This window comes from Gallinula chloropus (genome assembly GCF_964237585.1).
Source record: "Gallinula chloropus genome assembly, chromosome: 2".
In the NCBI taxonomy this organism is placed as follows: domain Eukaryota; kingdom Metazoa; phylum Chordata; class Aves; order Gruiformes; family Rallidae; genus Gallinula; species Gallinula chloropus.
The window spans coordinates 35,727,702-35,753,602 of NC_140086.1; the positions used below are offsets into that span (position 1 = coordinate 35,727,702).

Consider the following 25,901-nt stretch of genomic DNA (forward strand, 5'->3'; position numbering starts at 1 on the left):
TTCAGAATTGTTTCTTACATCTTCTTACTCTTCTTTCTGGGTGAAAAAAAAATGGACCTGGGTTATTGGTGGGTTTTTTCCTCCTTAACTCTGTTATCCTAGAGGTGCCACCACCATCTCTGATGGGCTCAGCCTTGTTCAGCAGCAGGTCTGTCTTGGAACCGGATAGTATTGACTGTATCTAACATGTGGAAAGCTTCTAGCAGATCCTAGCATCTTCTCACCACCACCCCCACCCCCGCAGCCCCCAGGCAAAAGCCGCCCCTGTAGCATCCCCACTACCAAAACCTTGCCATGCAAACCAAATACACCACCTCTCTAGGAAGCCTGTTCCCAGGAGAATGAATTCCCCTGGGAAATACGTGCTGCTCTTCCCCAAAGCAGAGATTGACCAGTTTGTGTAAAGAAAGACAAATTCTGTACATTGGTTAACCAAAGGGTAAATTGAGAGAGGGCTGGAAAACTGTGCTAGGTGAATGGGAGCATTTCTAGCTGTTGAAAGTACCTTATGAACAGCTGGATAGCAGAACCTACCAGGCAGCTTGCATTGCCACAGGACTGTCCCCACTGCCAATCTGATTCTAAATATCCGTGATTCCTACTTCAGTGGTTCAGATCAAGAGAGCTGATAGAGTGAACACAAAAGAGATCTAAGAGATACATCCACTCCCTTCTGTCATCTTCAAAGTCAAGAGAAGGGAAACAAGCTTCAGAGATACCATAAGGCAGTCACCCCTGCGTGGGAGAACGGACTCCTCAGAAAATGTTTATAATGTGGTTAGAGGCAAGACAGTGGCATGTCGGACAATGCATTGGCTTCTGTGATAAACACGCTCTGAAAAGTAATTTCCGGAGCTAACAAGGAATTATGTAAATGGAAAAATAATCAGATAAAATGATCAAGACTGATGAAATTAAACACTCTTTCAGGGTGCAGTTATGAAAAGATAATTGGGATGCATTTAGTAGTTTTCAGCTAATGAAGTCAGAGTTGTGATTGCAGGCAGGTGAGAGAAAGAGAAAAAAAAACAGAACAGTAAATCAGTGTTTATGTTTTCTAGACTTGCAGGAAGTCAGGGTTTCATCTATATTAGCCTATATGGTTGGGGGAAAGAAAAGGAGGAAATACTGAAAATGCTTCTTTTAGGAATAGCTCTTTTTTTGGGGGGGGAATTCTAGCAAACATTCTAGTAAACACATTGTTAACATTTGTATTGATAAAGTCTTGTAGAAACATTTGTGAAAATGGCAGGAGAGGAAAATGATGACTTCACGAGAGATTCAGTTCAGAAAATGCTTCCTTTGTGGCAATACGTAAGCCGTGTTTATTGGAAGCTAGATTAAAAGCAGGTTTTACCAGTTGTAAGGAAAATGCAGAAATTCCCATTGGATGTAAATCTGTGCCTCTCCTCAGCCCCATCCCATCCCAGAAGCCCATCTGCAGTGTGGAGATACAGTGCCATTCTGTTGCAGGTTTCTCCTGCCACTCATTTGTATGAGAGTTGGGCTTGCATCTCTCTATGACGTGGATTTAAAATTTGAACCGAGTGCTTCATGTAGGAGCCCTCACACTGCTGTTGCCACTCCTCCCAGAACTGAGTCATTCAAGTGGCATCTAGAAGGAGAGCGACATGACTTAGGGAGTGAGGGCTGGGGTACAAAGGCTGCTGTCTGATGATCCTGTAGGTAGGTCCAGAGTTGCGCGAGAGACCAATTCACCAAGCTGTCCTGCTCTCCCTCAAGCTGTCTTCTCCACCTCTCCTGGCCAAGCCACTTTGGTGTGCTGCAGGAGGTGCCGTTTCTGGCCCTAACAAATTGCATTTGCATGAGAATGTGGGTGCTGGGATGTTTTCTGAGTCTAGGCCTTTGGCAGCAGAGAATGGCAGCCTAAGCGCAGTGCTCAGCTCTGCTAGGGGAGAAATGGCACTCAGTCTGCTCAGTAGCACAGTCTAAGCACCAGTTCCATAAATCTGGTATCATTAGTTACTTCATTTTTCTTAGATGATGTCAACAGTTATTTAGGTTGCTCTGTAAATTAGGTTGAAAGCTAAGGCTGATTCATGGAGCTGGGAAGCCACTAGGGGTGCTTGGGTTTTTTTTTTTCTGCTAAACAGGAAAAAATATTCCTTTCATTTTGTTGATCCAACTCTTAATTATCCAGTGCAACTGCTCATAATACTAGTACCTTGTCATAAACTTCATTTTCCATTGTAACTGTTAGCCAACAGTCATTAATAAGATGCTAACCTTTACTTAGTATTCTGTGACTGGAATACCAGAGTTCAAGTATTATAAATCAGTTTTAAAGGTTCAACATCAGTTTGCACATTTAAGAGCCTACTTGTTTCTGTCAAGTTTCATCAGAGAATGTTTCAAAATTATTTTTTAAATTGTATTTTGTGAATCCATATGCACATTTTAGTAAGGCAGGGTAGGGAGTAAATTATTTGGGATTTTCAAGTTGTGGAGCTAATCCAATATCCATTCAAGTGAACAAAATTTATTGGATTTGCTTCTTTCAGTAGAATCCACCCTGCAGAGATGTTAATTTGGACACTGTTGCATTTGGTGTTAGGCAGGGAATGATGCTATGGATTAATAGTTTTTCTAGGACGGGAGGAAAGAAACACATTTTCATATGCTAAAGGAAATATTAAATTAAATAGTCATTCCCTTGAGCAAATGACACCTATGTGTGCTTATGACACATTGATGTGTGGAAATCACATAAAGTCTGGATGTCACCATTTATATTATTTATTAGGTTATCACGTTTCCACTAATGCCTGCACATGTACCTTCATGTTTGTTGACTGTCAAATGGCATCACTGCTTTCCAAGTGCTAATAGTTCTCATTACTATTAGTTCTCAGCTCCTTGACAATTTATTGGTATTATACATGGATCTTTCTAGCAAGCAAAAAGCTTAAACAGAGCTCAACTTGGAAATTTGGCATGTTTCTTTAAATTCTACAGTGCAGTTTTATTAAAACAAAGAAACTTATGTCTTGCAAAATTACAAGGAAGCTTAGGTGAGTGTAAAGATTTAGCCAGTCAGTGTCTCAAACCAATCTCTTAAATCACTGTGATTTATTCTTTTTTTCATTCATGGTCATGAATTTCTAAACCAAATGTAAACAGCAGTCTTCAAATCTCTTATTCAGGGTCTCTAAAGTCCACTTCTCTTACTGAATTAATAGGAAACATTTTTTACTGCATATTAACTTTCAGTCATTTTTTCATTGCCATTTGCTTCAAACCGTTTTATGGTACCCATCCAGATTTTGAGAAACTGATGTCTTGGTGGACTCCAGTGCCCCCAAACATGACAAGGTGACTAGACCTGGATCCTGCAGCCTGTGCTGTGAAGGTAGACTCCAGCAGCAATAGACAGCTCTTTTGAGGTCAGAAGGACTGTCAGTGGGGTACCACAGTCCACTTCTGGATCAGGATGCAGGATGGTGGCCTGGGCTGTAGGAAACCTCAACACCTCGTATTGTAGGACCTGCTGAAATGTATTTCAACCCGTGCATTCATCAGATGGTAAAACCAGTTTTAGGCAACCCCAAGATTATCATAAAAAATATTTCACCTACCAGTTGTTACTTTATGATGCATACTACATAACTATTTGCTATTATTTACTTACTGACCAGAAAAACATGAGCCAAATCCTAGAATTCATCAACTAATAGAGAAAGATTTATATAGAGGTCCCGCTGTGCATGGCATACGGTGTATGTCTGAGGCCAACTCCATAAAAAGAAACTCAACATGAAGCTGATCCTATTTTAATCCAGGCTTTTAGTATGCATACACAATATTTTATAGTGTTTTGGATGTGAAAATGTAAATAGTGCTTTCTTCTTTTAAAAAAGAAAACAAACTAAAAATAAAGATCATTTTTTGAGAGGGGAGACGAGAGGAAGAGATCTACATTGTAGTGGTATCACTGCTGGTTTGTGGTGGCTTTTTTGGGTCTCACAGAGGAACAAGAGCCTTACAGTGCCTGAGCTGTACCCAGCTGAGGGGCAGCCACTCTCCAGCCCTTGGATTTCCCCCTTTCTGACTGTGGGCACCATGCAGTTCCTTGAATTTAAGAATTCAAACCCCTTTCTAGGAGGGGGAGCCTTCATTCTGGACACTTGTTTTGCTTTGCAGTGAGGGGTGGGGAAGCAATTAACCAGCGGCTGCGGGGGCCAGGGATGCTTGGCTGGACGGCCACAGCCCGCTGGGGCTTGGTGGAGCAGGCAGCAGCACCGTTGGTGTCCTCAGCCAGGGCAAAGGAGCCCTTGTTTGTGTCCCAGGCACCACAAGGCATCTCTTGAAGCATTTGGTCTCCAGCAGTATAATTTTGACATTATTTCAATAAGCAGTCATGTACGGTGGAGTATGTTACTGGTGGAGTGTGTTTCAGGCTTGTGTGTTTTTAGGCTACTAAATTTTCCTAGGTGTCTCTAAGGTAGGATTTGCTACTTTCCAGAAGAGCTACTGAAGATCAGCCTAGATACACAACGGTACACTGCTAATAAGGAAAGCTGTACCAGATGCACCGAAGATAAATAAACATTTTATAGTCGCACTCAACACATTCCTTATGCCGACAGCAGCCAAACTACAATGGTTTAAAAATCAAATCAGGAGAGTTAAAAACTTTCTGCTCATCCACCTGTGTTTTTTCCTGCTGTTGGGTGCTGTTGGGTGTATATCTGTGTTCTCCTTGCCTTAACGTTACCACGTTCTCCTGGTATCGCTGGGTGAGGAGTGTTGGGCCCCTGCTCAGCGTGCTACACGCCTGCCGCGTGCTTTCAGCATACGCACCGGCACTCAGTGCCAGGTACGTTTTCATTTCCCCATGTCTAGCTTAGGGCCTTTATTTAGTGGAGGCTGTTGGTTATTATTAAAGGCAAGGCAGCCTTAAAGGCGCGTTTTTCAGAACTTCATCAGGTGAATCACTCAAGTGGATATGAATGCATATGCAAATGTGGTACGAGACAGAAGGGCAAAATATATGATTTGGTTTTTTAGGTATTGAAATAAAACTTTTCCCTTGTAATTAATTCTTGTGAAACCCTCTTCAAATCCTTATTTTTACCTATTTCCCTCTGAATTAATGACAGGTTTGCAGGGACAAAAGCACTGACTGCCCTCTGTGGGTTTTTTTTTTCCTCCCTTGAACCTAGGTTTGAAAGGGATCTGTCATCTTATGTTCATGGGCTGAAAATATAGGTGTAATTATGAATAATTGGTTCAGGAATTAAATATTTCTTTGGAAAGGTAGATTATCAAGCAGGAAATATATCTAGAAAATCTGTATAAATGGACTTAATTAAAAATAAATCCGTATTAGCAGCCTGGAAGTATCCAAGCAGTAAAAGAGTTTAAGCTTTGTTTACATTTTGGCTACAAGAGGTGCCTCTCTTTAAGTATTTAGATAAACAAACCAAAGCTGCTGTTTTCATTAGCGTGTAACACAGGGCCCAGTTTCCTTACTTCGGAGAACATTAAACTAAAATTCGGTGGCAGAAAGCAATTCGATCTCTTGCAAATATGAGTCTTGATAAACCTTACAGTATGGGGGAAAAAAAACCCCAACACAACAACCAACCACCAAACCTTCAAATTTTGTACCTATTGACATTGCTTAATAAAAACATCTCGAGTGCTGGTGCTTCTGGGTGTGTTTCCAATAGCAATGTGATTGCAAGGCTCTGTGGATAAAGTTACCAATCCTTTGAATTCTGACCTTCAGTCTAAAACAGCTTTAGAGGTTACTCTTTTTCCGATTTGTGAGATTGCAGAGAAGAAGTTAATGCTGCTGGAAGGAAGCGGGGGAGGGAGCCCGGCTTGGAGATGAGAAATGGGACTTTGAAGCCATCTGAGAAGTTTTCCTCTGGCCTTGATTTGTAACAACAAATATTGGCAGTCTGACTCCGAGTAATTATTCGAAGTTTCAAAATAGAGCATGCGGCAATTGAAATTTCTGTGAATACAATTATTATTGAGACCCAATGGATTTTAAGGGGAATTACACAAAGGTCAGGATTTTGAGGGGAGCAGCAGCCATCAAAACCTGCAAGCTAGCTTAAGCCCATCATCTGTGTCTATGGGGAGGAGGGGGAACCTCAAAACTGAGTACGTTCTAGATAGGTTGTCTGGATGAGCCTGTCTCTTCACTGAAGATGAGCGTCCAGATGATCACTTAAACTAAATGCTTCATTGTAGATGGTTAGGTGAGAGTCTAACCCCTGCTGAACAAATGAGGGTCATGGTATAATTACTGTAATGTTCACAGGAATCTATTGCAGTAAATTTCTTAAAAGCAGTTCACAGGAAAAGTGGGTGTAAAATAAACTGCCCTTGTAATGCTTATTTTAACTTGGACTTCCACTTTTTCCTTTTCATTAAAAGGCCCAAAATGTGGAATATTTATGAACTTCACTTTTAGAAGATACTTCACCCTTCCTGATCGTCGCAAGAAAAATATGTGTGACTGAATGTTTCAAGGTTAAGGACGTACATATTTACTGTATTCAACTATCACAAGGTTTGTGATTTGAATGTGTGTTTATGAATCACTTATACTGGTCCTAAATGCAGGTCTGTCTTAATTTGTCAAAGTGGGCTTGGATTGCTGTTCTTTCGATTCTTTTTTTCATAACTCTAAATGTTTTAATTAACAATTATGTACTCTCTATTTTATTTGCTTGTCCAGTTTTGTGTGTCAGCAGCTGAAAAACTATGCAATAATTGACACAAATAACTTAAATACAGTAATGATCCACTGCTCCATCTACTGTTGAACAGTGACATGAATAATGCTCCAGGAAAAAAGTAAAGAACGCATTTAGGAAATAATAATAATAATAATAAAATGGAATTTGCAACAAATAAACCTATTGTTTCTGCGGTTAGTGAACAAATATATTTTTCTTGCAGAATTAAGAATTCTGAGTAGGACTTCAATTCAGAGCTAAAAAACAAAGAGGAACTTTCCATCTCCCTCTTCACCTTTTAGGAGGTGCTGACAAAACTGGTTTTGTTCATGCTAATGGAAAATAGTTGGAGAAAAGACAGTCTAGCCTTATGGAGCTGACTCATGTTGTGCAGTGCACTGTATTTTTACCACTGGCAAAAATGTAAGTCCCTGCTGCGAAATAAAAAATTGCAATAGTTTGTAGATTCTAACTTATTTCTAGTAGCATTAAATGAAAGATGAGGAAGGCTTAAATAGTCGTGGGAGGGCAAACTATGGAAAAATGCCGTGTGTGTGAAATGATGTGTTTTATAGCCTTCACAGAACAAGGGGACTTGATTATTTTGTCAGCTCACTGGTAATCTCTCATTTGTACCGCGTTCTTCGTGCAACTTAGTCTGTGGAGGATCCACTGAGTATAGCTTTTATTGCCCGTTAGAGTGCTAGCACGCTGCCCCTCACCATCACTGCTGGATTTGATTTGACTTGTTCAGTTTTGTAAGCAAATTACTATTCACACGTTGCAGTGAAGGGTGATTATTTTTAGTTTCTGGGACGTTACGCTTCCATGCTGACCTGGAGCAAAAGCTTGAATGTAAATTAGAAAAATCAGTTCTTTCTCAAGGATGCTTACAAGTTGCAATTTGCTCCTTTCGTTTCACTCCCTATCTTGCAAACAGCTAATTCTCTGTATAACTCTGTTCAAACACAATTATGGTGCATTCAGCGGGACTACTTTAAACAGTTGTTAGCAAGCTTGTGCAGCTTTTGAGCTGAGGTTTTTGTGCAAAAAAGGGACATTCTCACTGATTCTTAGGTAGCACAGACAGTATGAAACACCAACACACCCCCACCCCACCCCCCCGTAAAACTGATTTTTAATAGTTCAATTAAAAGGATAAGAAATTGCTTAAATGAAGGCTGTGGTAGTTAGAGAAGCTACAACATTGCTCTTCAATTAGGAGTAGATCTCGCAGCTCTGCACTCGGACTGTCACAGAGTCGGCATCTGTCTTCAGGGAAAAGTGATGCCATCACTTTTGGGTACAGCATCTACTTCTGATCGTTGGGACACCAAAACTTATTCATATTTTTGTGTGGTGGAAATAAATATAATTACCTTCATTAAATCTCTAGAAGAGTACAGTGATATAGGAAGTTTTCAGCTGAGTGTTACAAAGTACGAAAGAGAGATGACAGTATTAGATATATTTAAAACTTACTTTCATGTAGGAAACCTTTCCTTCTTCCTGCCAAACTACTTATTTATTTTGCAGTTAGAGTACTGAGCATATTTATAGTTTACACTATTTGTGCCTATAAATACATATATGCTACATTTTTTACCTGTTACATAATGATTTAAGATGCAACAAATCCATTGGAAAAAACATGAAAATCTTGATTTTGGAAAGTGAAAAATTGAGGGGCATTATTTGCTTTAAAACTAGAGTTTGTCCACTCCTTCCCTGGAAAATCTCTGCATTTGTTTATGTCATAGCTGTCAAGAACTATTTCAGTATCCAATAAAGATGTGAATTTATTCAAAAAGCTAAGGCAGTATCTACTTGAGATTAATAAAGCATACTATTTCCCTATTTAGATTATGCAAAATCATTCTGTACTTCATACTGAGGTTGCTGACTTAAAGCAAGTACACTTGCATGCAAACTAGTAACGATGTCATTGGGGCCAGCACTTGATGCGCATTGTGACTAAGGGCCACGGTTAGCAGCACTCACCTTTTCTTACAATGCATTACTCGTAGACCTTGATTCATTATTAATTGTATCCAGTGTATCTCAAAAAGAATATAATGACATTGTCCTTCTCAAACACACCAGTAGTTTTTCTACGGAACACTTGAAACGGTTGATTTCTGGTACCTTTTTTTGTTTGTATTTACGAAGACCCTTCTGCTTTTACTCACGTGAGTAGTGTGAGGTACTAAGCGCTCCTGTCAAATGCGGCAAACTTCTGCCTCAGCCAGGGACGTCTCTAGGCAACAGCTGCTACATGTAAGATAAAACTTGTGTGGAGACATAGGAGGGGTATTGCCTGCTTCAAGGCGTTCTGGCGTTGCCTTGCAGTTGTTATGGGAAGAGCCGTGCGGCGGCTTTTGGGACCAATGGGATGCATCTTTTACTTTGCTTTGTGTGGTCTTCCTGGGGCTGTTTCTGATGTTAAATATCTGAGTAGCATTTCCTACAAACATGCAAACATCACACTGTTCCGTGTACATATTATATCTAGTTTTTCTTAATTACGGGAGCATCTGTCATTGTGGCACCTAAGTGCCCAGTAAATGCTGTGTTTAGGATGGACTGGCTTTACTTGTGCTAAAACAAGTGTGTGACACTGTGTATGAAGTTAAAACCACATTGCATGAGTAATAGCTGTAAAAATATACCCAATAGCTCGTTAGGTATTTGATATTATGTAATAGGCCTGGTCCTTTACTTCTTGTGACTCTTCAGATGCCAGCTGCATCAGCAGGAATGCAGAATCGGGGCAAATTCAGGCATGATGTAAACACATACAAATCCCACTGAAATGACTGTTCCAAACCCAGTGTTAGTGTGGTTGTGGTTTAAAATCGAGGTTGGGTGCCAGTGATCAACAACCCAGCCTGCACTGATTTGCTGTGAAGTCAGTTGGAAGAACAAAACCAAAAAGCCAAGTAAACAAACCTCTTTCAAATAGGTGCAGTGCTCAGCTGGCGTAATTAGACTAGTTATTGAAGTTAAAAAAAACCCCTGCACTCACTTAAACCAAATGAGGATCTGGTCCATGGTATCAGCTGTAGGATAAGTTCATAGGTTAGACCATACCATGGGGTAATGATATACACTAATCTGAAGTCAAATCTTCAGACATCAGATAAAGAACTTTAAGGCACTGTTTAATGGCTGTATAAACACAGAGGACCCTACTTTATCTTATATCCCCTATCTAGATCATTTATATGGCTTCATTTCCCATACTGCCTACATGCCGTACTGCCAAAGAGATTAAAAATTCAAAGCCAATTCTTTTCTTGCAATGCATCATCAGCACCCTTTTCCTGATCATCTTAGCCCCTGTGTAATTTATCCCGTGTTTATCATCACATCATCAAGCTCTGTATGTGTGCGTGGGGATCTGTCTTAGTTTAATTAAATACAGAGGCTGGGCACACTCCTGAAGTTATTACTTAGACAAAACTCCCATTAGGGACTACAGGCTCCAACCATCAGTAAAGCTGTTTCAATAAGCTTTGCTTTCAAAACAGTTTGGGTTTTTTTAAATTTCTTTAATATGTTCGTGCTATTTGTTTCAAGTAGCGAATGAAGTAGATTTCCACAAAAATTCCAATGTCTCTAGAAGTTGCAGTTGTATTTTTTGAGTATTTTTTTTATTTCTGTAGCATTATTGAAATATCACTGTTTTTGAGAGAGGGTTTTGAGTTACATTTTCCAGTGTCAGATGGTACCTCACAACAAGAATATGATATTTTTTGATGGATCTTTCCAGAAAAAAAAACAACCCAGAGTGTCTGCTTCCTAAAACTATGTGCCTGATCTTTTTCACATAATAGCCTGAGCAACTAGAGACAGTGAAGCAAGACATGTGTCTTTATATAGGATTGGGTAGGGTTTGGGGTTTTTTTTTATAAAAAATGATCCTATTATCACTGGTAAAGACTTAAGTGGTAAGCATTTTCCGGAGGATCATGGCTGTTGCAAAAAAGCACACGGTTCAGAATGATTTCATAGCCTTGTGTTGCAGGATTTCAGTGAAAGCCTACCTGACAAAACTGCGTGTCTCCATAATAAGTCATTTGTATTTCGTTCACAGTTTAATATAGAACATCATAAATAGTTTTCTTGGCGCGGGATGGGGTTTGTGACTATAAAGAAGCAAAGGGATTGTGTTTGTGCTGGCTACGCAGACGGGCCCAATCGAAAGCTGCTTATTTTGACCTGGGTTCCCATATATGGTGTGTGACTGTCCCGAGATCCCTTTTCTCCGCTAAACAAAATGAAATCCTAGGTGCCTTTTCAGCTCGAGGTTGACTTGTAGCCTTGCAAACCGATCCGCTTTCCTGAAGTATTCCCAATGTACTTGCTACAAAATAATGTCTCGCTTACTGGGATGTAGTAGCCAGAAGACATTTCTGCTCTAGAAGTATTGCTTTCATTCACAGATTAGTTAATTGAAGGTAAGGATATATCAGCAGTGAATAACCACAGATTTTTCATAAAGAAAAGAAAAAAAGTTCTGTTTGAATCTATTTATACAGCATAAAGTGTTGGCTTTTTTTTTTTTATTTAATACTATAGATCTGGCATGATATTGAGACTTCTCTTTTTTTTTTGGTACTGCAAATCATTACGCTGTTTTCCTCATCATATTTTGGAATATGTGTACTGAAAAAGTGTAAAAACAAAATATAAGTGTTACATGAATTGAAAGATACTGTCTACAAAGTAGAAATGCTCTGGAGAACCCTGGTCAAATTTAGTTATTGTATACGTTATAATGTTTTTTGACATAATCTATATATGTATTTAAAAGTTGGGTTTTTTTAATTATGAGCAACTGAAAGTGCTGTAATAGAAATGTATCGTAAACCCATTTCAGTTTAATGGCTTACTAATGAAATAATTTAATTGCTTATTGATTTGTAAAAGCTAAGCTTTAAAGAGTTACTGCTACTTAATGCACAAATTTAACTCTGTGCAACTCTGTCTCTCTCTTCTTTGGAAACGCTTGTGAGGTCTGCGGAAAGGGCCTTGACACAGTTTTAACTTTTAAAACGTCGGTAGGTGACTACCAGTAACTCGAAATACAAATTTGACTATATTTACGATTGTTTTTTAGAAGTGTGGCTATTTCACATATCCGTGTAGTTTAAACCATTTTAAAGGTTCCAGATACTTTATTTAATAAATACCTTTAAATTGGAGAAGGCTGGCTTAAATAGTTTTAGCAGACCCTTTCTTTACAAGGTTGCAAGAATCTCAGATATTTGAGAACAAATCTGTTACATATCCAATCAAAACGGCATGTCCGGACGTGCATGCTGCTTGTACGCTTAAGAGCCCTCCGTGAGTATCCTTATTTAGCTTCTCTCATTGATATAATGTTGGTTTAATTCCAGTTCTTGTGTTAGTACGGCTTTTGTCTAAGCCGGGCTTACTCGCGGGGACGCGTCTACACACAATTTAAACTTTTTTGTTTTCTTAAATGAGGAGGGACCCGGGGGGATTCCTTAGCTGTACTGGGGTGAGGCTGAAGAAGGTGCAGAAAAAGGGGCTCCGTCGCGGAGGGGGATGCCGGGCGGCCAGCAGCGCGCAAACCCCGCGCCGGTTGCGCGCAGCCGGACGCCGGCGGAGCGCGGCAGCACCCGGCTGCGTTTCGCCCGGGCTGGAAGGTTGACTTCAGCCCGCGCAAGCCTCATTGCAGTTGTAGCTTTTAAACCAATAAGGTTGGGACAAGAGAATAGCTGCGGTTTGCATTACAAAAACAAAAACAAAACCCAAAGGAAAAAAAAAAGGGGGGGGGGCGGTTGAAAGAAGAAGAAGGGGAGTGAGGAGGAGAGAGGGCGCGGGAGCGGCGGCGTGCCCCCAGGCACTGCCTGGGCAGACCCACAAGGCTGAGCAAACAGACGGCAGGGCTGGAGGCAGCCTCCGCCGCGGCTTTGTCTGCCCGCCGCCGCCGCCCCGCTCCCGGCCCCGGCCCCGGCCCGCGCCCCTCCGCCCCGGGGCGCGCCTGCCCCCGCCGCGCCATGGGAGACGCCGCCGCCGCGCTCTGAGCCCGGGAGCGCGGAGGTTGCGCACCGCGGAGACGGCGCGCCCCGGCACCGTGAGTACCAGGCGGGCGGAGCGGGCGCTGACAGCGGCTGTCGGCGGCGGCGAGGCGGGCAGCGCGGGGCAGCGGGAGGAGCGGAAGGGGGAGGAAAAGAGCCGAGCCGAGCGGGCGGTTGCGATAGCCTAATTGCAGAGCTGCCCGGGGTTCTGCAAGCGGCGGGGATTCAGCGGGCGCGGAGTCGCCGCGGTACTTTCTGCCGTCCCGGAGCGGAGCGGCGCTCAATTATCAATCACTAGGTGCGGCAGTTAATTCTGGCCGTGTTTCAGGCTGGGGTTTGTAGGCTTCCCGCACAGCAGATGTTAGGCGGTTCTATTTGTTGTGATCGGCCAGGTTTGGGGAATCTCCTGTTTGATATCCTGGCGTGCTAATGGTTCGGCAGATATGAATAACGTGATGGTGAGATGCTGAATGGGGGGGGGTGGGGGGGTGGGGGAGAAGGCACGTAGTATAGGAAACCCGTAGATCTTTCTGAAAGAGACACCAGAGCGTGAGAAAAATAATAATAAAATTTAAAAAAAATGGAAAGGAGGAATGTCTGACAGAGATTTTGACAGCGCTTTCTGAAGCAGGAAATCCTTTTGCTTAATATGTTTAAATTTTCCAAACACCAAGGAAAACACACAGATTCCATACCCCACAACCCCCCTCTGGAGAACTTTTCAAGAGGACAGAATAAACATCTACACAACTGAAGTATTTGACGTTTATTGACATTTTAGGTGGCTTATTTCGAGCAATGATCTTAGAATGAGGAAGTTAAAGACCTTTTGAAGTCTCATTAAATTCACATCTTGCTTTTGAGCAACCGGGACCCACAAAACAGCCCCAAGTCCGTACTTCTCTCGGTGTTTTCTGACAAACAGCAACAAGGGAAAGGACTACCCTTTGCAGTGAAAGGTCTGATCTGGAAAAGTAAAGGTGTTAGTGCATTTAAAAGTGTTTCTTAGAAGGTGGGTTGGGTTTTGGTGTTAAGTTTTGTAAGGAAACATTTAAAAATGAGGCAAGTGGAAGAGATAAAATCTTTCAGGGGAATAAAAAAGGATAGTGTATTTCAGGCAGTTTGCTTGAATGTAAAAATTGTCACAAAGAGGAGTTTGGGGAAAGAAGTGGAAATGTTGTGTAGTGTGTCGCTGGAAGCTTTTTACGTTAGATACCATGTTACAACGACGAATCTTTTCTTTCCCATCCCATGCTGAGCTGGTTTGCAAAGCATCTGCTGGAGCGCAGAGTGCTGATGTGCAAAATAAACAAATAACATGTGTATCTATCTGTAAATGTATATACACACGTTCTGTGCATCCATGTATATGAACAGGTATGTGCAGCGCGTCTCGCGTGTTGCTCGCGAGCCCCCGACACGCGGTTACTCAGCCGAGCACCTCACCGCTGGCGGAGTTCTCCCAAGGCCTGGTAGGGTCTGGAAATGAGCAGCCATCCCCTCTCAGCAGTTCTGTGTAGTGACAGGCGGCTTGAGTCACGCTGCTTCGCCTTTTGGAGAGCAGGGGGGGGCGGGTGGGGGGAAGAAAGAATGAGTAATCATTTTGTTTGAGTTGCAATAAGGATGAAATATTTCTTGGGAGCCAAAAAAAAAAACCCAACAAAAAAATCCCCCTACAAATAAAGAATCTTGTGAAAGCAGAAAGACATTCTTAAATGGCTGGTCATAATAATAGGGGCATTGTCACGTTGTAGTACTTCTTTCTTGAAGGGAAGAGAGCAGTGGGGTTTTCAGACCGTTTCATTCATAAAGGTACGAAATGAGCACGCGGGATAGCACTCCTAGAAGAGTTTAAACTAGCAATTAAAAATGAAATAACCGTAATTGCCTGCTTCTGGTTTAATAAACGCAATTTGGCTTTGATGTGAGTGTCCTCACTTAGAGCCCAGCCGTGCAGATTATTGGGGGAGTGAAAGTTTCACGTCCTGCCAGCAAGGTGCCTTTTGTAGCTAATTTGCATTTTAGTTTTGTTACATTTTGGCTGTTGGAGCCCTTAGGTCTGTAGGTACCGGTTGCACAGCGCTTTTAAAGAGGCTAAGAGTACTGCTGGGGGCAAAGTCCTCTTCCATCTTCCCTCCCTCCATCCCCCCTGCTAAAAATGACATTTTTTATTATTATTATTCCCCCCCCCCCCCCCCGCCCCCCCCAAGGAGACACACTCTGATTTGAAAACTGGCATTGTCTTTGAAATTTGCTTCTTTGGAGTAGAACTGTGTTTCAAGAAAAAGCGAATGTGCTGGTTATCGTTTTCTGGGTTAACTTCTTGTTTTCCCTTAGAAAATTTCTTTTCAGCTGGAAAAATGTTTTAAATTATAGCCATTTAAAAGAAAAAAATTGCTTCTAGCAAGCAAAAATACTGTGGAAAACCTGTAATTTAGACAAGTACCTACATTTTATTTGCACCGTGCTGCTGAAATTTAGAATCCCTTCCCATTTACAGTTTACTTTTCACAGAACATTATTAACTTTTTGGCTTCATACATGATCTTCTGTCAGATGCTTTTGATTTGTAATTTAGCAAAGTATAATAAACAGTGCAAAAGTCATGAATTTTCCTCCGCATCCTGAGCTCTGTGGTAGGGAAAATGTGATAAAATGTGTACCTTAAGTCTTGTTTGATGATCTCTCAAAGCAAGTTTGCCTTCTGGAAATAATTTCTGGGGTTGAAGAGCATGGTATTAACAGATTTAATGTGGCTATTCAATGGATTGGTGGAGTACTATGTGAGGTTTAACAAAATGAGAGAGACAAATTGAACATCAACAAAACCTACATCTGTGAAGAATTATAAATTTAATTAGAAAAAAGGCAAACTTAAAAGACCTCATTAACTAATCAGAATTTGATGGTACTGATTTAAGATTCTTAAATGGATGAATTTTAAGTAGCTTTGCTATCGTTGTCCCTTTTTGCTTGACGTGTACTATGTAGCTCCCAGATCCCCAATCCCTATTAAAGAGAAAGATGTCAAAGTTACTTGCAGCCATCAAATTATACACAGTAATATTCTTGAGGTATTAAGGAGAATGTGTATGTCATCTAACATGTAAGGCATTTTTAGTTTAAGCAGAGCACTGAGTGTAAAGGGTGAGTGACAGCTCCTTTTTTCTCTTTCTGATTTTTTTTTTAATATGCCCCTTTGGCTGGCCGGGTAACACTGTTGCTGCTTTTATTTTTTTTTCCCCCTTTTTTTTGCTTTTTGTTTGATATGAGAGTTACATTGCAGAACTTCAGTTATCCAGAGATCTGTTGTCAAAATGGGAGAATGTATGAGAGGAAGCACACACCACCCAGAAATGATTTTATTCTATGAACTGGTCGTCATAAGTGTGGTTCCTTACTACGTTGTAATTTTGTACTACACATAAAAAACTGAAAGCATGTGAAGTGTAGCATTTTGTAAACTGTAACTAATTTCACTCACATCTGTGTCTAATTGTTGTCTGCATTCGCATTCTTGAGAGTAGATTTATTTTTCCTGGACCACTCTGTGGATTCAGCTGACCAGCCTAAGTGAGGATTAGTTGTTTTAAAGTTATTTTGATTAAAGAGTCATTTTTAAATATGGTAACGTGCAACACATGGTTTAAATAATCCTTGAGACACAAAGGAATATATCTAAAGTATGTCTAATGAAAATGAAGATTGTGGATATGAACTTTCACAAATCATAGAGCGTTAAAGGACATATAAGGTATATATTTAATTCACTATGAATGAGCTAGATTTTTTTTCCCCCTCTCCCATGAATCCTTAGATTAATTCGCTCTCACTACACACACACACACAAACACGTGCACATATATTATATATTTGTAAGTGTACAAAAGTTGTAAATTTTTTTTTAATTTGGGGTAATAAAAAAGGGAGGATTAATTATTTTAAAGTTCAATGAAATATGACTAATACCACAGGGCACTTTGGAAAATATCAGTTAATTAAAGCATCTATTTGGAAAAAAGAAGCTTTTTCTATTATAAATTGTATGTTTTAAAGGATCCCATGCAAGAAGGAGTGAAGATAGCTCTGTAAGCAAACTTAGTTCTCACCTATAATTTTTTCCAGGTGTTTAGAAGTAACAGCAGAAACATATCCTAAGGCACTCTGCTGCAGTTCTTGGGGTAAAGAACTGAAAAAAAGAGAAAAAATTAGGACAAAATGCACAGTTTTGAATGTATCCCCTCATCTAGTTCGATTTGGCATGTAACAATGCATTGAAAAGCACATTATGCACTACTTTAAGTACCAAGTTATAAAAAGACTGACATTTTTCAGCGTGCGTTATTGCATGCTTCTTGACATTGTTTGTAATGTTCTACGTTGCCTGGCTGCCCCTAGCAGTTGTTTACTCTTGCTAGTAGTAATTTTGTCTGTGATTAAAAATAACAACAGAACCCCCCAACAAAACAACAAACCCAAACTCAAACCCTACAGACACATAAGTAGAATTTGCTTGGATGATTTTTATGGCACTTAAAATGCCTCATCTCTCTTGCCTTTGCTCTGTGGTCATTTAAGAGATGTTGGTTCAGGTTGAATGGAAACGCACACGAAGGATCCTCAATGCAGACATTAAGAGGATATATACCTTGCCCGGAGAAGCTTTTGTGTGCTTTTAAGCCAACAGTGTCTAGCAGTGTTTCTTCACCTGAATTTTATCACCTGCTGACAATCGTTACTGGCTACAGAGAAGTCTGCTAGCAAAGCAGAGTTCACTTTCTACTAGGGTATGAAAATCGGTTACTCACCTGAATTATAAAAAGTTGTTTTATTAAACTGGAAAATTATTGCTGGGCTTCCCAGCGGAGCCAGATTCTATTTCATGATGAGTGACCTCAGAGGTAAATGCTACAGCTTCCTCCTATTTATTTAGCCAGAAATGGGGTTTTTTTGGTCATTTTATCAGAAATCTCATTAGTGACCGAATTTTTTACGAGTAAGACCTTGTGCCATAACGTGTGGGATTTTTACTTTAATTCACCCTGGCTGGAGGTGGGATCATTTTGGAGATAGTTGCTCATATATTGAAGATCTGTATGCTAGGTAGATCTGCCCCTTGTTGTCCCCCCTAAAAAAAATAGTGTCAGCCTCTCCGTCTCGCTTTGCTCCTTGCCTTTGGGTGAGCTGACTTGTGGGTTCCCCGCTGCCCAGGAGCAGAGGAAGGATGGCGAAGAAGCAAGCCAGCGTGATGAGGGCAAGAAGCTGTCACGAGTTAAGGGGATGGGAGGGAGAGATAACCGGGCTAGTGATAACAAGAGGCGAGAGGGCTGTAGGATGCTGGGGGGCTTGGGGCTGGAGCAGCTCCCACAGCTCCTATGGCTCCCGCTGCCCTTGGCAGGGCGGCGTGGCGGGGTTACCTTTGCGGGGGTGCCATGCTGTGGGAGGAGTGAGCCCCTCTGCAGCTGTCACGAACCCCTGATGAATCACTATCCCGTCACTTGGCCGCCGTCCCCCGGCACGGAGAGGAGGGAGAGAGACCTGCCGAGGAAACAACAGTTGAGCCTTCAATTTAAAGACAATATGCCTTTCACGGGCACTGCACCCTCCTCCTCTCCTTTTGGGTTTAAAGGACAGAATTGTCATCTCTGGTGATAGCCTTTCTTTAAATTAAGGCCTCGTAGTAAAGCGGAGTAACAGAGGCTTCTGTTTGTTTCCTGGTTTGCAGGTGCAGGAGTCCCAAACCAGTTCAGATGTTGCTGTTTCCTCAAGCTGCAGGTAAGGATTGCTTTGAAAATTGCTATTTTGCTGCAAATCTTTTATTCTTTTTTTTTTTTTTAAATTTCAGGTGATAAGTAAATATTTATTCTTGTTTTCTGCACTAAGCAGATGAGTAAGTGCTGGAGTGTCGATTTTACGTGCTCACAACCAAAACTGTAAACCACGAGCATATACACTTTTTCACTAAATTGTTTGACTTGAAATTAGACTGGGGGGGGCTTTTCAGACTCTGCAATATGGTTCTTTTTATGTGTAGATATGTTTAGGTAATGAAATATAAAATGAAGGATTTTGTGATAAAATCTCATTTAGAATGTGAAAACTTCATAGCTGAAATTATACTTAGGCTTAAGGATATTTATAACATTAGTGTTGGAGGGATTTTATGTATAATTTTATTAGTCTTTAAAAGAGCCTAAGCATTTTTTTTTAAACTGAAAATTTACTGCTTCAGATGTCTTGGAGGTGCAGTAACCTGTGACATTTCTACAGGGAGCAATTACTTAGGCTGAGTAAATCAAATAACATTATCAAAAGTTTTAGGTAGAAAGAAAGGGAAGGATGGGGCACTTCAAACACAAGCTTCCCCAGCATCAACCAAGCGATACATCCCGGTGGCGATGGCTGTTGGCCTCTTTACATAAGGCTTTTGAAAAGACAAATCGGAAATATTCAGCTGCTTGTGTGCTGTAAAAACGTTTAATTTTTGCTTTCAATTGGAATTGCTCTCTTTGTATTTCGACTAAGCGACAGCTGCTGAGATACAGCAGAGTGCTAAGGCACACTAACGCCTGTATGGATTCACTGTATGTTGCTCATATCCCTTTTCAATTGGGCACGCTTTATGTAATCCACAAAGCAAACAAGTCAGCAGACATAATAATGTTTTAATGCTGCATTTGTTTCAGCGGAAACAGAGGAACAATTAAGTAGTTTGCCAGAGTAAACACATACATCAGGAATATCTCATTCCCTGTCAGTAGATGATAGGTTTCCACAATTGCTTCAAGTGTTTTATTTGGTTTGGAGGCCCATTATATTGCCCACTGAGTGGTAAATCTTGAAAAAGCAGAGTGTTAATTTCTCATTAAGAAAATATATGTCTTTGCATACTGGTGATTCTGCCTTTGTACTTATCTTAAAAATACAAGGTGATATGAATATTTAAAGTACAGTACTTCCTATCTAAATTTTATTCTGTTAAAAACTGCATAATAATTACAGTAGCTTGTCAGTCCTGTGGGGGGGTGTGGTGCTACAGAATGAGTTTAGCACCAGAAAATATCAAATTGGGAGAAGCTGCTCATTTACTACTAAGTGTTTTCAGGATGTTGATTAATAGCAAGTTGTGTCCCGTATCAGTAATTCTTCTGTAATCCACGTTCAGTATGTCACTAAACCAAATTGCATCTTGTTTCCAGGTCTATGGAAATGCAGGATCTAGCCAGCCCACATAGCCGACTAAGTGGTAGTAGTGAATCCCCCAGTGGTCCAAAACTTGATAACTCCCATATAAATAATAATTCCATGACACCCAATGGCACAGAAGGTGAGCCACGTATTTTATTATTTTTTTAGTGTTTCATAGTTTGTTTTATCTCCTTGTTGCATTGGTGTTCTAGCAGTCAGTAAGCCGTATAGAAAAAGCGCTTTACTATTTTAGGTGTTACGTGTTTATGTTACATGGTATAGAGAGCCGATATTCAGTGTTTATCATTAGCTACTACTATCAAGTTTCAGCAATAGCTTTCATTCCAGGTTTATGTTCCTTTTGTGGAGTTGGAATGGACCGAGCAGGTAGTATGTGCAGAGCTTAGGAAAAAAAAACAAAACCAAAAAACCCCAAAAGGGTAGTTTAGTGATGGGAAAAAAAGGAGGTGTTTACAGTTGTTGCGCTACAAAATAAAACCTTTCACTCTTTTTCGCTATTTTGGTATTTCTTTATGTTGTCGCTTTTTGCAAGCTCCTAAGGCTTTGAAAGTTGTGTCGAGTAGGCTAATAAAGCTGAGTGTTGAAATTTCCTCGGGCTAGCTTGCTGCTCTGACGGAGTGGCCAAAATTCAAACAGGTGTAGTAATTCAATGGGGTAAACTGATAGCTATTTTTCAAGAAGCAGTCAGGCAGTTGATAAGTTATGTTTGTTCTCAGTAGAATGCTAATAGCAGAACAATCTAACAGCTTTGCCAGTAATATAATACATTATTATATATATAGGTATTATTATTATATATGTGTAGAATAATACATATAATGAAACACAATGATTTCTATAATAAGCAGTGAAAAATATTCTTTCCTGTAACGTTTACATGGCAATAGTAGGAAGGATCATACATGACATTTGGCTAGCTATGTGAACAGAGATTTTAATGCATTACTAGAAGAGAGAGTCACGCAGCTTCAAATATTACTTTTCAGTATAGATGTAGAGTTAAACAACTGTTGTAGCAAAGATATGTCTTTTTTCCACCCAAGAACTGGGTCATATTAGTGCTGTCAGATTGTTTAGGATTATGGGCATGCATTGCATTCTTCCAGGAAAGGCACATGTCAGTCAAACAAATGTCCATCCCCCCTCCACCCCCCAATTCCCCAAACATTTCTGTTATTCATTCTAATTGGAGCCCTCTGTAGCAGGGAGGGTTTATGGGTTATCAGATTAACAGGCGATTGTGCCAGAGTTGTGTATAATTTACTTTTTGCTATTGCTGTAAAACTATTGGTGCAATCAAATTTTAAGCCATTTGAAAAAGAAAAACAAAAGTAGCATTTTAAAGAATAAAGTGCTTAATGTGTTAATGTGGTTTAAGCAGAAAAAATATTTCATGTCCACAGATGAGTCTTCTTTCTTCTTAATACCCAGATATATTATTATATTTTTATGTCATATTATCAGGTATGTGCCAGTCTTGGTACAGGCTTAAACTGTTTGACCGTTTCAAATTTAAATTTCTCTTGTTTGCGAAAGCCTTTGCTGTAAAACTTCACCAGCTTTTGTAACTTCTATGTAACTCGAAGGTTCTTTAGCCTCACAAAACCAGGGGATGTTCCTTAAAACACTGGAGGACGCTCACCATCTGGCAGGGCATTTTGTTCTAACTAGTTGTTGGATGTAGGCCTACACTCTGGAAAACGGGGGGCTTCGTGTGGCTTTGTCAGGAAACGAGCTGTATGTTGCAGCTCTCCATGGACTGACCTCAGGTAGCAAATAATTTTGGAAATAATGTCCCAATTTTTAGGTAGGTATCAGAGTTTACCAAAGAAAGTCATTTAAACCATGATAACTTACTGATGTAACATTAGAGTGGTAAAGGTCAGGCTTCTTCATTTTGGGTGAATTCTACCCAGAAAGCCGTAACTTGCAAAACACGTTTACGTTCTGAGATGAAGCCAAACGTTGTTTTTTTTTTTTCTTTTCTCTGCAATTTTCCCTCAGGTGACATGACCCTCCTCAGCACTGCAGACTGGTTGCTAAGCCCTAGCACACAGACCCCCGCAGGTTTGGGTGGCTGCCGTGGGCACTCAGCATGCGTTTTCAGATGCTGTCCAGAAAGCGTCCTGAGAAAATAGCTTGTGCTTGGCGATTCTGGTCTAAACTTTCTAAATTGAAAATTCCTGTCTCTGATTGCTCTTTGGTGGCAAACAAGGAAAGATTTTTTTTAAAGAATCATAACCAGACAATTTATTTCTGAATTAGATATGTGCCATCAGACAAAATTTGTGAATGAGGCGGATACCTAATTATCTGAAGGTGGAGTTTTTGCTGTTAATCTGTTTTTTCTTGAGACAATACTTGGTTTGGGTTCCTTGAGCTGCTAAACATGCTTAAGGAAAAAAAATGGAGTGAATGAAGCAAGGGTTTCTTTTTTTATAATTTTAACAAAGGATGAAGTAAAATTATTTTTTCTGAGAGTCTTTAAGCAGAATCCTGCTGAGACACAAGTGGCAGATCGTTAGGATGCAGTCATAAGGGCTTGCCAAGCGCCTTTCTTAAAATGCTGCGGTGTGGTTTGCTTGCTTGTTGCATGTGGAGTGGAGATGTGAGTTGCCAAACCTTCACATGTTAAATATAACATGTGAAACCAACTTCTAATCTACGATACACTTATTCTCACTAACATGAAAGACCCCTCCTTTTCTGGTGTAAGGGACCTTCATGTGAACGAGAAACAGGCCCTCCAGGTATTTGCATGTCATAAATATCTTGTAAAGATATGTTAAATTTGATTTGACTGTGGGTGTGATTCGGGCAAGTTTCCATACCCTGAAGTGCAGGATATGCTCCCTGGATGAGAAGGCAAAATAGAAAGGGAAAAAAAAAGGGAAGAAAAAAGTAGGAAAGCCCCCCACCCCTGTCCCAAAGTGAAATGGCCCTGTTTCAAACAAATATGTTCATTAGTTCCTCCAAGGCACATTTTCAGACTTGTCTCTTATTGATGTTGTTCTACAAGAGGATGTGGTTGGAAGATAGCTCGCTGTTATTAGCTAACATTTTTAGCTTCACACTTAGTGGTAAGTTTTCAAAGCGCTGAATGGGGATTTAGTTGTGTGGTTGAGTCTGAGTTTAATCTCTGCATGCAGCTTTGATATAATAACTCTTTGTGTGCTTAATTTCACTTTGGTAGAGCAAACTTGCCGTCGTGCAGAACTGACCAGGTAGTGCTGGCCAAGGACTGCAGCTGAAGAAATTTGGAGGCAGGAATGGGGGAGTTTGGGTGACTGCTATTTATTTCCTTCCATCTAAATAATTTTACACAAGTCAGATGTACTACTTCTTGCCTCAGATAGCAACTCCTCTACAGGATTCTCTTAGAGAATATTGATTTCTGTAGAACTTAGGCTATTCTTTTAAGATTTTTGCAGATCATGAGACAGTCTTCATAACTCTGGATGTATGTGTGGTGAGGGGGAAAAGTAGAATTTCCTTAACACATTGATTGAAAAAAAAATCACAGCTAATAAGAAGCAATTACTTCACTGCTGTTTGTTCTTTTCCTTTCTCTTCTCTGGGCCAGACAGCATGGTCTTCAAGCCAGTGATGGGGAAGTAACAAGGAAATTATAGACCCTGACCAGTCAGAAATTTCCCAGGATCAAAGGCAGAGGAGTAATGCTAAAATGTCTGGATAAAGACACTCAGAAAAATCAGTCCTGGCATGCCATGTTGGTGTTGATGTTATAAATACTGCAGTATTTGAGTTTTCCATGATCTCTTTAAGTGTTTGTCCACAAAATAACCTCTGTCGTAGGGAAGAGCAGACACTGGAAACCATTAAAATTTGACCCTATATGACTTGCCTGGGAAAATCTGTTAAAAAAAAAAAAGCAAAATAAAAAAGAGAGAGAATGGAAGTAGGGTTCAACATGTTCATAGTTGTGCCTTATCTCTAATCTTCCTTTGTCAGCAAATTGCTGTGGTGGCTTGATACTGAAGGAGTTAAAGAAACAATAACAACAGAAGCTAATAAAATTGCCATTTGTTAAGCTTTATCAGACAGCTAGTGGCTTTCCAACAACAGTGCCCACTTTGGTAGATACACTTTAGAGGGGAAAGGCTGCGAGTAATAAATAAATTTGAAAGGAGTAGCAAAGCTGCTTTCCATTGTGAAGAACTGCGTCCAGCTTCTGCTGACAGTGAGCTTTACATTTATCTAAAGAATGTAAATCAGTTCTGAATGGTAGCATAGAGTGAGAAACAGAAGCCTGTGGCCTATCGTGATGATGTTTTATGTAACTGGAATGGAAAAGACCAGGTGAAAATTGGGAGAAGGAGCTGTGGTTTTCCAAGCAACTGCCCTTCATTCATACAAGGGGTATGGAACTGCTTCTGCCCTCCTTTTTGAGTGCTCAGTAGGAAGAAGAGAAGGCATTTTCATATCAAGTGGGAAGGGAAAACGGGTAACAGATTGAAGATCAGATTTTCAAAGATGCATATGAAGGAAGGCTTCAAAGGGAGTTGGACATCAAAATTCCTTTGGAAAAAAAAAAAAAGGGTTCTTGCTCTTTAAGTACCTGCTGCAACTTGAGAATGAGATCCCACACAAAGGCATTCAAAGCTCCCCACTACTCGACTGTCTGATGGGTGGCCATTAGAAAGGTTGTTTTAAGTCTGGTGAACATAAATCCATCTTCGGGGTTTCAAAAGGCAGCGCTGTGTAGCGTGTTTGCTGTCAAGCTGTAGTACTCTGGAATGGAGAAAAATTGTTTTCGGTATTTTCCGAAGTAATGAGGGAGGAAGTTGTTGAAATCCATCGAGAGGGTATGAACACTGTTAGGGCTGCTGATGTAGATTTCTGCAAGTAAATGATATGTTGAGTAGTCATTGTAATTCTAACAATACTTTGTAGCACTCAAAACAGTCTTTCAGTATTGCAGTCAAACCTACAGACTGGCAGCGAATGGTTTTAATTTTGTGTAAGTTATTCAGAATGTTGTGCACTTTGGGGTGCAAAGTTGTGGTTGATGATAGCAATCAGACAAAGTTATTTTCCTTTAGGAGATGTTTGGGTTCTGGTACCTTTTAATTGCTCATTTCTTGAGTTATGCTGAAGTTTCTAGAATTCTCTTTGTGATGAAGAGCTTGACAGAACGAAACTTGTAATTGATGCAGGAACACCTCCATATTTAGACAGCCCAAAAAAATTGCCTGGCAAAGGTGAATCCGATTTTGCATTTCAGTAGGGTATCAAGAACTATTGATGCCACCTTCTTTATGCTGCCTCAGAAGAGCACAGGGAGACAGTTGTGTGGCCAGAGGCAAAGACTGCAGTGGTCCCAGGCCCCAGATTGGCAAAAGCAACCTGGGAGTCTGTAGGGGTCAGTAATCTGGTCTTCAACTTGCCGCTACTGCCAAAATATAAAAACCAGATACACATAATTCTGCCCATTTATGTGAAGGCAGGGGGATGACTTGGACTATCTTTTCTTCCCTGCTCCTCACCTTTTTCTTCTTGCTGTACGACATTGGCTTCCTTCCAGACTCTTTGTCCTATCTGTGCTTTTATTCTCTGCTTCCCTAAGAGTCCTTCCATCTGTTCTGAGCACATGTTGCATAATGCTCTATTATTCCTCTTTCATAGGTTTTAGGCCAGTGAAATAAGTTCTCTACTCCTCTGTTGGCTTAGACTCACAGCTCCTATTGCAAGGTCTTGAGGAGGAAACTGGCTAGTAAATATTTAAGTATTTATTGTCTTTTCTGTATGTATCTGAATCTGTTTGTGAGAACTTTGCAAGTTCATTTTCCCCCATAACATTTTCCTTAAAGGAAGGACCTTGTTTAAGTGAAAAGTCAGTAACAATACTCCTAATGACAAAGGACCTTAAAAATAAAAAAATAAATTTAGAAAAGAGTGGAACATC

The 25,901-nt window shown here is 40.4% G+C and overlaps 1 protein-coding gene across 7 annotated transcripts in view; it reads left to right on the forward strand.

Annotated features, from left to right (window-relative positions):
* The window catches only part of EYA1 (EYA transcriptional coactivator and phosphatase 1), a gene marked incomplete at its 5' end in the record, with an annotated part of 155,305 nt that overhangs the window by 52,299 nt on the left and 77,105 nt on the right, over nucleotides 1-25,901 (forward strand). For 4 of the 7 annotated variants that reach the window (XM_084280434.1, XM_084280435.1, XM_084280438.1 and 1 more), the window contains 2 exons: nucleotides 18,492-18,541; nucleotides 19,966-20,093. In XM_084280434.1, coding sequence (XP_084136560.1) covers nucleotides 18,492-18,541; nucleotides 19,966-20,093 — 178 coding nt within the window. Of the gene's footprint in view, nucleotides 1-18,491; nucleotides 18,542-19,965; nucleotides 20,094-21,979; nucleotides 22,043-25,901 lie in introns of those variants that run through there. The other 3 variants (XM_084280436.1, XM_084280437.1, XM_084280433.1) reach the window with 2 other exon arrangements.